Source organism: Psammomys obesus, unplaced genomic scaffold (assembly GCF_907164565.1).
Source record: "Psammomys obesus unplaced genomic scaffold, mPsaObe1.curated_primary_1811, whole genome shotgun sequence".
NCBI classification, from domain to species: Eukaryota; Metazoa; Chordata; class Mammalia; order Rodentia; family Muridae; genus Psammomys; species Psammomys obesus.
The window spans coordinates 5,190,688-5,203,340 of NW_026596256.1; the positions used below are offsets into that span (position 1 = coordinate 5,190,688).

General features: G+C 48.2%; 1 protein-coding gene across 2 annotated transcripts; it reads right to left on the reverse strand.

Annotated features, from left to right (window-relative positions):
- Positions 1–298: 298 nt before the first annotated feature.
- Positions 299–8,821, reverse strand: Ccna1 (cyclin A1). 2 transcript variants are annotated; one of them, XM_055596845.1, is made up of 8 exons: positions 8,551–8,821; positions 5,238–5,484; positions 4,927–5,051; positions 4,289–4,440; positions 2,937–3,141; positions 2,078–2,191; positions 828–961; positions 299–554 (listed from the first exon to the last, which is right to left on the reverse strand). In XM_055596845.1, exons 1-8 carry the CDS (start codon positions 8,713–8,715, stop codon positions 503–505), a joined length of 1,194 nt encoding a protein of 397 aa, XP_055452820.1. In that variant the 5' UTR covers positions 8,716–8,821; the 3' UTR covers positions 299–502. The 2 variants fall into 2 exon arrangements, with proteins under 2 accessions (XP_055452820.1, XP_055452819.1); XM_055596844.1 differs by having other exon boundaries at positions 4,217–4,440.
- Positions 8,822–12,653: the final 3,832 nt, after the last annotated feature.

The window sequence follows — 12,653 nt, forward strand, 5'->3', positions numbered from 1 at the left end:
GCCGCTCTCCTGATTAGGGCTGTAGAGGGGGGCTGGGATATACAGCAGCGGCTTGGGTTCCACCACCGTCCCTCTGAGCTGTTCCTTCTCTCCTTTCTTTTGGCAGTCTACAGAGAGCGTCACCCAGAGGAAAGGCTGGCTGCCTCAAGGCACCTCACCATCGAAGCCTGTAGCACTTATGCAGCCAACCAAGAACAGCATTGACACGGCCGTGGCATACACAGTATAACACGCAGCCAAGAGTCCAGGTGTAAATGTCAGCTATGCCAACTAGTAAATAGGCCTAACACATGGCCATACAGCAAGTTGTTTATTCTTTTCAAATGTTTGACTATATCTATATAAACTAAAAACTACTAAAGTCTAAGAGAACCTAACATTTACACATTCAGGATGTCATTGACCATTGACATCGGTTGACCCAATCTGCAGAAACCTGTGACATCTCAGAGCCACCTGCTGGTGTGGCTGTTGTACTCTGGAGATGCTTCACCTCTGCCGCTCACTGCAGAGGAAGAACTACAGGCGGCTCCATGAGAGACACGTGCAGGTACCTGAAATGAGAGCACAGCAAGGTCGGCCCAGGGCCAAGGATGCCAGGTATGCTACAGGAAGCCTCCAGTAGCCTTAGGGGTTACACAAACCAGCTAACCATAATTGCCAAATGCTGGCAAATTGTGAGCCTAGGCCTTTCTAAGTTCCTTTTCTTGATTTAGCGAGCAGTCTTGTTTTCCAGCATAAGGGGGAGAGGGAGGTAGAATTTGTTCTGTTTTTAGTTCTGATCCCACAGTAACTCAGAAAGCAAGGAGGAGAGGGTGTCCACTTACTTTGAAGCCTTGTACTTCTCCCTGATTGCCTGCTGAGGTCGATGGGGTATACTGAGGCATGCTTTATGTAGCTCACTCAGGCAAGGCACGATCTCACTCAATGAATAGCCCGTAAAGGCAGCAAGCGTTTCTGGCTAATGAAAGCAGAAATTATGTTTTGTGTAACTTTACAAGAGGTTAGAAATCTGAGCATAACTGGTTATGAAGTGAAGGGAATTGAAGTGAAGGGAACGGAGTCCTAGGAGAGTGTGTGGACCCATCTGAAAGGATCTATAGGTGTTCCCTTTGGGAACCTTAGAGTGGTAACAATAAACTGCCAAGTTTGCTCACAGTCTACAGCTGTAACCCTCAGTGTAGGGGCAGCTCACTCTCCTTGTTCCTTCCTGAGTGGTTCTTAAGGAATGTGCAAAGAATGTGAGGGATTCCTAGGCAAAAGACAAGCCTTGGTGGGAGGAGGAAACTGACTGCTAAAAGTTGTCCCCTGACCCTACACACACACCTGTCTCCTCTCTCTCTCTCTCTTTCTCAATCACACACACACACACACACACACTCACACACCTGTCTCTCTCTGTCACACACACACACACTCGTTTAAAAAAATATCTAGTATCATAAGAAATAAAAGTAGATCCCTCACTTCTTTTAGGACTCCAGAGAGACTTCAGAACAAAACACAGAGTCTGCCAGGTTCTGAGGCACTAACAGCTATGTTCTCTGAGAGCTTCTAGCAGTCCTGACTGAACTTGGAGGGTTTGTGTGTGTGTGTGGGGGGGGGGGGGTTGTTGCAGAAGGTGAATACTGATAATGTTTATTTTATTGAGACATTCTTCTGTCTATGTGGCCCAGACTGGCCTTGAACTCACAACCAGCCTCTACCTCAAAGGTGCTTGTAATCTAGGTATGCACCAGCCCAGCTGTCTAGGATCAAATTGTACTTGACATGGCCAATGGCTAAACCTCAAAGCACTTTGTGCACATTGGTGATCACTGAGATTTCCGGGTATTTCCTGACATCTCCTTGACTCCATGCCCATCTCTGCTTCCCACAGAGCAAAGCCATGGAGTCAAAGCCATGGCGAATAGTCTGGAAGACTTGGAAACAAGCAGTGGTCTGCTGTCTTGAAAAGTAATTGTTAGGAAACTGACTTTCCCTCATCAGAGGTGTGCCCACTCTGAACCTTGAAATCACTGAACAGGTTCTGTATGAGCCTTGAGTATGTTCCCCTAGGAAGGAGGAGGAGCCTTACCCAGAAGTGTCTGTTCACTATATAGTTTGCCAGGCAGTAAGCTGCTGCAGCTATCAAGGAAGGGAGATATTTCAAGAATGGGTCAGCTTCAAGAAGGCTCAGCTCTGCAACATACTAAGCACAAGAGAGAAAATCTCAGTGGAGTTAGAAATCTGAGCAAGGTCAAATTTGACTAAAAGTGTCGGTAAACCTGGAATTGCCAGAGTCATCAACTGGTACCTTGTTTTCATTACACCAGAACTTGATGATGCATCCACCATCGTCTGCCTCTACTCTTATACTAGTATATCAGACCTTATGGTGGTCAGATAAGAGAGTTTTGACCTCGCATCTTGAATAGGAAGAGCCAACAGTCAAAAGGCAAAGACATGACCATATTAAAGCTAGCAATCATTAGGCAAATTGATACAGTTCTCATGTTCAACCAATGCCACTGGAGACATACCAGAAGAATATTGCTGGAAAATTTTTGTGGTCTTCCTTATTAGTCTTTGCATAGGATGTGTATCACAGATACCCTGCATCAAGCTGGTTGGCCAAACCACAAGGTTAATAATTTCAATGAAATGTCTCTAAGTCAAAATGGCTGCAAACCTCATAATGCTGCATTAGTGAGTTAGAATAAGATTCAAACAAAACTCAGCCACATTCACTTTGCTCCTAAGTTCAAAGGCACAGCTTGCCTGTGGGCTGTGTCTCTCAAAGGAATGGTTACCAAGCTCAAATACCTTCGACAGTTGGGAGTTACGTGACTGTGACAACAGCAACGTCTTGTGAACAGGGGCAGAAGTGGAAGATGGCTGGAAAGTTAGCTTTAGCCTCCTCAGCACCGGATGTCTCAGGAGGTCCCGTGGCATACCTTGGCCAGGTTCTCAGTTCTGATGCACACTCCTTGCCGCCTCAAGTACTGAAGCAGAAACTGGTTGGTGGTCGGAACAGTCAGATCAAATGCCAGAACTTTCAGCAGCAGATGCTCCATCCTCAGCAGCTGCCGCTTCGTGTACGTGTCGTCCGTGATGTAGACAAACTCATCCACGTCAGGCGGATAGATCTCTTCATATTTCCTGGGGAAAGCCAGGAATTACCAGGGGGAACATTTGGAACAAGCACGCCTCTAGTCCCTGTTCTCTCCGATAGCCCTGCTGGCTCCTTCACTTTATAATCCCATTTCCACAGAACTGTCACAGAACTATGTGGGCTATTGAACAGAGTGTGAGCTTTTTTTTCCCCCTCAGTCCAAGGGAGTATTACATGTTATACTAACTGCTGGGAATCCTGGCAGCCTAGGGACTCTGAAACACTGAGTCTAAAGGACAGAAACTTCAGCTGGATCCCCATTGATTGACCAGATATTGGCTTGCTTTGTGAGAAGAACGCTAGGATTAAACCAAATAACAGAAAAAAAAAATCTCATAGCTTTGATTTCTGTCTTATTATTAGTATTTGGGGGGAGGCTGAAGATCATATTCAACTTCATTAATTCTTAGCAAATAATACTGATTAGCCAAGAGAAAAACAACAATATAATTTCATCATCATCATTCCTTCATTTTTGTTCTGCTTTCTTTAAGGAAAATGATACTTGCATTTTTTGTTTTGTTTTGTTTTTTACACATTAACAGTTAAGATATCTAGGGTCAGAAGAGTAGAAATTACCATTCAGCAACAGATCGCTTAAGCCAGTTTGGCCGCAACCCAGATCTCCTTCCCTACCCAGTGAGGCGTTCCTAGGAGTCACTGACAGGAACCAGAATCAGCTAAGCCATTCATCCACCAAACAAAACGAAGGAGCTGTGTTACTCAGTGTATTTGCCAGCTCAGTACCACAAGTGCTTATGAAACCAAAACATCTCAAAATTAGGATCTTTGCTTGTGTTAAAATCCAGCCAAGGGACTATGGTGCAGAACGCCCAAGTTCATCTTGACTCTGAGCTGACGGCTGCATCAGTCCTGATGGCGAACCCCTTTATTCCTACAGACCTGAAGAGCATCTCCTCGGTTAATCTGCAAAGAGTATGGTCTCTTATCAAGAGAGTGTGGCTCATTTTAATTGCAAGCATGACATTCCTTCAATAACTCGGAGGGAGGTGAAGCAAGTGTTTGGACGGGTGGCGGTTCACAAGCTGAAAGAACGCTTACGAAGCCAGGAGAATAGCTGCTGTCCCGACAAGCTGCAATTTCCCTCTCAGAACAGACATGCACGAAAGAAACCTGTCCAGGAAGTTGACAGCCAAGTACAGGGTCTCAGTGCGAAGTTTGTATTCTTCCCCAACCTCCACCAGCCAGTCCACCAGGATGGCGCGCATGCCCTCCGTGATGTCCGGCTGCTTCCTCATGTAGTGAGCCTTGGGTCTGTGTCTTACCTGGTGGAGGAAAGAGGGCAGTGTTTCAAATGGTTGCACTAGCAAAGACACCACTCCCTACCGTTGTTCCTATTTTGTGAAGAAATCTCAGGAGCCAAGACCAGGAGGGTTCTGATTCCCGGCCAAAGAAATCTTTATCGCACAGTAAGAAGGAAACATGACATTCTGGTTTTGTCATGTAATGAGGTGGTATGAAGCCAGAGGGAAACCATGGATATGTGTTATTCCTGAGTCCTCAGCACAGATACTTTAAACCATATAGAAAGCATGGATGTATTGGATACTTGGAATTATGACATCCGGTTGGGTGTGCCTTATCCCAAGTACTTGAGCTCAGAGTCTGTCTTTCTTCCTTTTCTTTTATAGATTTCTTATGTTTTAATGCTCTCACATTGGTGCCACTCGCTAGCGGCCATAGCCCAGTGCTTGGAATATGAAGACAGAGCTTAGTGTCCAGAGGTTGGAGCCGGGGCTTGGGAAACTCACTTCAGCTTCTCTGAGGTAGCGATGGATCTCTTCCGCATATTCCGTTACATTGATCACGTCTGAACCCAAATCCTCAGATTCCTCCGACTGGGCATGGGCAGTGGAGTCGACCAGCATTGGAGAGACTGCACAGGGGCAACGTGGTCAAGGTAAGTCATTTCGTGAAAGGCTCATGGCATCCACTCACCCTCCCGGGAAGCTGAGAACACTGTCCTCATTGCATGTCTCTGCTGCCAGCTACCCTCCCCTGGAACATGGCGTTGGGCTCTGATCCCCTAAGGCACCTGCAGCCCTAGGGGGAATCGGATTACCTGCGTTGAAATCCAGCAGGAAGTGGAGGTCTGACTTGAGCATACTGGTGTCTACTGGATACACATCCTCGAATGCTATGCCCTCTCTCCCTGGGCAGCTGTCTCGGTCGCCCTGTTCAGGATCATCCATGCAGATATCAAACCCATGCTTGGCTGGATCACTGACCCCGTGGTCAGGGGGCACTTTCTTCCCAGCTGCAGGGAAGACGTTTTCTGATCCAGAAAAACGTCTGATTGCTGTAATCTCCTTAAAGACAAAACAAGAAAGCTCACTGTGAGTTTACGTGAGCCCGTGTTGCTCAAGCCAGCAGCTTGGGGGAGGTGAGAACAAATTGCAAGTAGGAGTGTCTAAGGCAGCCATCCTATCCCAAACGTCAAACCTCTGAAAATACGACTTCCCCTTCCATTTCATTGACATTTGCCCTACAGGAAGAGTTCTACTCAAAATTCATCATCTTCCTTACATAGGTATTAATGAGAATTTATGACTATAAAAACAAGAAGAGCTGTAATATGCTTAGAAAATTTGACTGGTTATAATGTGCAAGAGGAAAACTGCGAAGTGCCCTTTCCATGTAGAGCTTTGCACTGTATTAAAAGACATCAGCAGCACCCTTGATGCTTAGTTACTGAATCCCTCTAGTCCTCTGCTTAAGTACGTAACTTTCCACTGTGGGTGCCCCAAAAGCTTTCATTTCCTTGCTCAGAAAAAATTTCATGACTTTGGAACCCTGTGCTGCGAAATGCTCTTACATGAAAATCTTTTGGTAAAACATCATTTCTTCTGGGGGATTTTTTTTCTCAAATCATTTCTTCGTTTTTACAGCAAGAACCACGGGAACAATGACGGCCCGGTTGTAGTGACCACTCATAACCGGCACCTAAGCAAGTTGTGCAAGGGAGCCAGGCGAGCCAGGGCTCTGGTTTCTGCAGAACCATCGCTGTGCTTGGACCTAACTGGTTCTTCCTGGATACCACGGCCCGGTTCATATGCCACTCCATGAATTCACCTTCCCTTGAGCAAGTTAAACATGTCCAGTAAGACAAAGTTTGGAAAAAAGTCCCAAGAGACAAGTTTAAACCAGCCATGACTCATGTTATTGCTGGGTTTGAGTTCTGTTCTCTTTCTCTCTCTTTCTCTCTCTCTCTCTCTCTCTCTCTCTCTCTCTCTGTGTGTGTGTGTGTGTGTGTGTATCTGTTGTATGTGTGTAAGCCATGAGCAAGACACTGAGGAGAGGCAAATGTGCAGTATAACACATCTTAGAGAGAGCAGTGTTTCCCCAAGCTGAGCAAGAACAGATGATTTCAGAGAAGGAAGGCTGGTCAAGTATGTGAAAGGTGCCAATATATCAAGGAAGAATGAAAACGGAGTGAGAGAAGTCCCAGGAACAGATAGCCTCCAGTCAACAAACCCACTATATTCACCTGGCCAGGCACGTCACTTTTCTAGACACTAGGAATACCACAGAGAAGGTGTCATCCCATGCTGTCACCCAAGTGGAAGGCTCACACTTCTGAGATAATCCAGTTTCCATGGAACCTTGCTATAACAGGGGCAGTAGCTGCACAGAGCTGTGTGGCTGAGCAAGTTTGATTACCACATTTGAAGAAAGAGATGAGTTGTTAGAGAGGCACCTCGAAAGCCAAGAAGCCACGAGGCACTCCCCACAGGTCCAAGAGCTGGGACACATCCGTCACAGAGCAGGATGGGATGGCACAGCAGGACATTAAGGGTTCTAGCTGCAGGCCCCAGGTGAACAAGCCTGTAATGCCAGCACTAGTGAGGCTGAGGTAGGAGGAACCTGAGGAACCTGAGGAACCTGAGGAACCTGAGTTTGAGTACACTTAGAGCTACATAACAGGCCAAAGCCAGCTTGGGCTAGACTCCCCCTACTCCTTGGAGAGGGGAGGAAGAAAGAAGGTTCAGGCTTCGACATTCTTTTGACAAAGCAGGATGTAGTCACCTTATTCCTTATTCTGAAGGAGTTATAGAAGATTAAGGGGTGAGGCATCAAGACGACTTAAGGGGTAAAGACACTTGCTGCCAAGCCCAGTGACCTGAGTTCAAGCCCTGGAAGGAGAGAAGAAGCTTCTAAATTTGTCCTCTGATTTCCACATGAATGCTGTGACATGCATGCTCACAGACATACAACATATGTGTACACATATCCATGCACAGTAATAAGGAAATCAAATTATTTTAAAACCAAACACACAAACGAACAAACAAACATACAAGGATGAGGAATCAGGCAGGGGATGGGTGTGGTGGAATGGAGGCACCATGAAGTGGTTCCAGGCAGCACAAGTGTGAGTATGAAACAAGGTCGTTCAGTGTAGACACTACTTCCAGTTCACAGATTCAGGTCTCAGACTGTAAGCTGAAAGAAGAGGACACTGCTAAACAAGTTCCGTCAAAACTACTCTCACTCAGTTTGACCCAACACCTTAAAAGGATCATCTTGGAGAATCCTCAACACCAGTGGATCCAATCCTATCAAAAGGCAGAGGGCTTGAAGGCAGCAGATGAGGGGCCTCTGAATGAGCTTCTCCCATGATATTTGGGAGGGTAAAAACACATCTAACCTCACTTTTAAACCCACCCACCTGTTAGACAGGACTCTTGGAACCATTAGGTCCCATAGGCTTGTTATACAGAAATGAAGCGTCATTATGAAGGCTTGCCTAATAACAGGGCTTAGAGAAGATTTTACTTTCTAATTCCGAAACGAAACAAAACAAAACGATTGCTGCAGACTTAGATCTCTCCTCTTAAATGTCTGAACTTATGTCTTCAATGGAAGATTCCATAGTCAGTTAAGAGCAGACAAGTAATATCTCAGTGCCCATTTTCTTGTCTGTAGAGGTAGAGATGTGTACTTTATTTTATAAAGTGAGCTAATGTATCCTGGTACACAGGATGCTCCCATTGAACACAGCACAGGCTCTCCCTGATTGCTTCCTGGTAGCCTGCCTCCTTCTGCATAGCTTCCGGCCCAGAGCATCTCCAGCGCTATCTTCCAGAGTAATCACACCCTTTCTGACGAGCCCTTGAGTCAGTTAATATATGCTTAACCCAAACAGTCCCTAGACTTATGTCCTTGATCTTGGGACACAGACACACATTCACACAAGCACACTGCCACAGCAAGTCTTCTCTGGTGTTTCTGACACATACAAGCAGGGGCACACCGCGAGTGCACACACATGCACACACACACACACACACACACACACACACACACACACACACGCATACTGCCACGGGCAAGCCTTCTCCATAGCAAATTTCCTGGTGCTCCTGGGTCATTACCTGGCCACAGGTCCTCCTGTACTGCTCATTTTCAGTCAACACCCCTAGCACGGTTCTCTGTGGGGGATCCTGGCCGAGCTGAGCTCGGGTGAGCATCTGACAAGCATCAGGACCTTGGCCCACTGGAGGCAGAGTGACTCCACTCTTGGAGCCGTGGCGACGCATCGCCTAGCAAGCCGCAGCCTGCTGCTATCCAGGAAAGAGAAGGAGACACAGTTAGTCAGCCTCTCAACCTGGGGACGCAGGAATGCAGAGAGCTCTGGAAGAAAGAGCGCCAAGCCCTAGAGTCACCACAGTTTCTCAACTTCCCAACAAACATTAAGGTCCCAAGTGACAGCGCAGGCATCACAGCAACCAACTCGGTACCAAACAAAAGTTGAATGGGCTTTAATCTGACTCCAGGCTGAAGGTTGCAGAGAGCCTGCCCAAACTCCACATGGGACTCTCAGCCCACATTGATTTAGGGGAGGGGGACGCTAAGCCTAGAATCCCTGATTTTTCTCCCCATCCTCCCCTTCCTAACCTCGGACTAAATCCAGGATCCCTGACTGCGATCAGATGTCAGATGAGTCCCCTTCCCAAGTGACAAGCAGGTGCTTCTCACCAGAGAAAGCCCCCCAAACCTGCTTGGGAACCCACAGCCGACCCTGCCTCTCAGGTTCTTCTCTGTCTGGGGCGATTAGCAAGCGCACCCCTGCCGGAGCGGGGCGGGCGGGGCCCGGCGCGGAGGGAGGGGACCCGGAGCGGAGAGATTCCAGGGGCGCCGGCTCCAGCGGCCTAGGCGGGTGCGCTCGCTACTGAGGACTTTCGACCCAGCCGCGTCTGTTGAATCAGCCAATCAGCGGCCACCCCGAGCCCTGCAGCGCCGCTTCCATGCCAACCGCGGCGGGCGTGCGCCCCGGTCCTCATCGCCCTGGCGACCGCTCACCCGCAGCGCTGCCTGCTGATGCTCGGCCCCCGGGGAGCTGCGGGGCGCCGCCAACCGCGCAGCCCGGGGCTCCTGAGCCGCAAAGCCGGGCGTGCAGGGCGCACCGCAGGGCACGGCGCCACTCGCGCCACTCGCGCCCCTCTGGCCGGCGTCCCCAGGGAGGGCGGACCGCGGCCTGCCCACGGTGGCCGCCCTGGAAGGGACTGTTCCCCAGGAGCCGGTTCCCCCAACAGCCACGAACCCCTCCCGCCAACGTCTCCTGCGCGGCCCGCTCCCGAGAACCCTGGCTCGGGAGAGCGACGCGGGCCCTCGGGCTGCGGCCGCGGCGCCCTCCAAGCCGGCCCGAGGGCGCGGCTCGCTCTCCTTCCATCTCCTTCTCCAGGATGCTTGTCCCCGGGGCTCCCGGCCCTGGGCGGCGGCGGGCTGGGTCATATCTCTGCCCTCCAGGATGGTCAGGAGTCCCACGCGGAGCAAGGGGAGCTGGGAGAGATTGGGGGCTGTAGCGTAACTCGCTGGTGCTCCAGCCACCCCGGAGAGGTCTTCCCCCTGGGCACTCGCTGGAGCCAGGAAGAGGAAGGAACTCGGGGAGGCGCTGGGGCCTGGGTGTTGAGGGAGCGCAAGGAGAGATTCTGAGTTGGGGTCATTGCGCCCGGTGACCTGGCCACGTGTGAAGGGACTGGGAGTGGGGGTGGGGGTACAACCAGAAAGGGGGATCTAAAAACAAACGAGGCAGTTCTTGAATCCTGAAAACCCGAGCACCCGAGGAGGTAACAGGCAGTCAGGAAACTGAGTTACACAATTGGTTAACTTTATTTGAAAAATAATGACTACACACACACACACACATACATGTACTCAAACATATGTGAATACAGGAAGTATATGCATATAAGTACATGTGTGTATGTGCATACATAAATATAAGGTACATATCCTGATACTGCTTTTGCTTAAAAACAAAAATCCATGCCTAAATTCTCAACAGCAGTCTCAAAGGCCATCCAATAAGCAAAGGTCATCAGTCTGCCTAAGCGTATTAACTGATGTGTTTACCAGAGAAAGGATTATCCGGGGTAAACTGTCTGAACCGGAAGCAGAAGATTTCAGGAGCATTGTCGACTCGTGGCCAGCTGATTGAGTGGCTTGTGACTTTGCAAAGCATTCTAGCAGTCCGCCTTGGATACAGAAGTGCAGACACTCTTTGTTCAACATGACAGTGATTTCTGGACGTTGCATCCTCCAACTCCCGCGCCTTCGAATATGAAGACAACACACGAGGTCCGGGGACATCTCGATTGCTGCCAGAGCCGTTTCGAAGCCAGCCAGGACCGAATGAGCTGTTTCGCAGGTTGCTCTGGATCCTGAAGTCAAGCAGCCTTCGAGACTTACTGGAGATCTTCCAGAATGCAAAACCGATGTTGTGGTTGCTGGGGTTGAGTGTCTGAAGATTTCAGCTAACTCCCTCTTTAGCCCGGTAGCAAGTCCTGACAAGAGCCAGAGAGGCTTCGGAGGGAAACAAGATTTGTTCTGGACACTGGAACTTGCTGTGTCCCTTTTGGTGTGGCGCCAAACACTGAGGGTGGTTGCTTCTAGGAGCCTTTTTTTTCCAATCCTTTCAATTCCTAGGACTGAAGCTTAAGGATCTAGCCAGGACCTACAAAGATATTTGCAAAGACATCTACAGAGATGTCTTAGGCTGTCTTCACATAGGTGAGAGAGGTTGTTGGAGAGAAAGAGAGGGAGAATGCTATTGGAAGAGAGGGTTGAATAAGACCCAAAATACATTTGAAATCCTCAAAGAATAAGTGAAAAAGGAAAGGATTGAAATAAGCAAATGGGCCCTCTGCTAAGATATGCCTCTTATGTTAAAATGGCTTCCTTGGATAGCTGCCACTTGATCAAGCCTTAATTGGAATGAAATTTTATCATTACACTAACACTCTTTTCCTCTCAGCACACTTTGCCATGCTTGACAAAAGGAAAGGATTTGGTATTTTCTGATTTCCTTCTGTGCTGCTTCAGTTTCCCACATTAAATTATAATCCTCTGGTCAGATTTTAAACTGACCGGGTGAACTGATTATGTGTGTTAAGCAACAATCGCAACACGAATCAAATGCTTCATAACTTACACAATACTTAGTTTCATTGTGCAAACTTTTTTCTAGGGAGTTGAGAACAAAGTCAGCTTACCCCAGATAGGGCACCAAGGGCAGACCAGTGTGATTCAGTGAAACGGTGAGTTTATTCAGCTTGCTTACAGGAGCATGGATGATTCCTCCAGCCACATCACTGAATTGTCACTCCAGCTTGGGAGGTGACTTGCCCACAGCTTCGAAGATGGAGCCTCGTCCCTGAAATCCAATTAGAGAGTAGTAGTTAGTTAGTTGTACCCATATAACAATCAGGATACTTGCAGGAAATACTGGGAGAAGAAGCCCCTCCCCCGAGTAGGTGGAACCTTCCGGGTACAAAGAGGCTCTTCGAGTAAAGGGGCCTGCCCACAAGCCCGACAGCCCAGGCTGGACTCCTGCGAGTCATGGGATCCTTTGACCTCCACAGGAACACACAACAATAAATAGACAATAAGTGTAAAAAGAAACCCGGGAAGGAGCAGGGCTGGCAGCCTGGCTTCCGGGTGACTATCTGTATGTCTGCCCCACCGTTGCGCCTGCTGTTGCTGGACTGTCTTCCTCAACACCGGGACCAAGCTGCTGGAATCCTCTAATGTGGACTAAAAAGCAGTGGTTCTGCAGGGTTCTTCCAGGGCTTCAGTGTGGAAATGGGATTGCTGAGGCATCCAGTTTCATGGACACAGCAGGGTTCACAAACTCACTGTGCAGGGAGCACTAAAAATACCCACCTCCTACTGTGTAAGCCATTCTACTAAATTCCTTTCGTAATATATATCCATTCTCTTGGTCCTGTTCCTCTCTGTGGAACACTAACAGACTGCATGATTTTATAGCAAAATAGGACCAGAACTCAGCAACTCTTAAAATCCCCCATGCTTCATGTTTTGTGTATTGGGTAATATATTAAGAACAAAGAATGCATTTAATTGTAAATACAACTTTATTTGATCTCTATGATATTTAGAACTACTTAAATATTAGATATAACCTCCTTACCTTACTAAGTAATAGGTTTCGTCCTCGCAGTTTTGTAGTAATTTC

What these genes read in the sequence shown, in the direction of transcription:
- Ccna1 (XM_055596844.1), bottom strand. Translation starts at nt 8,715, where the DNA reads ATGCGTCGCCACGGCTCCAAGAGTGGAGTCACTCTGCCTCCAGTGGGC. An exon ending in GCTACCTCAGAGAAGCTGAA is followed by an intron (nt 4,441 to 4,926) that starts GTGAGTTTCCCA and finishes TTCCTCCACCAG; the next exon opens with GTAAGACACAGACCCAAGGC. An exon ending in TAGTGAACAGACACTTCTGG is followed by an intron (nt 962 to 2,077) that starts GTAAGGCTCCTC and finishes TGCTTTCATTAG; the next exon opens with CCAGAAACGCTTGCTGCCTT.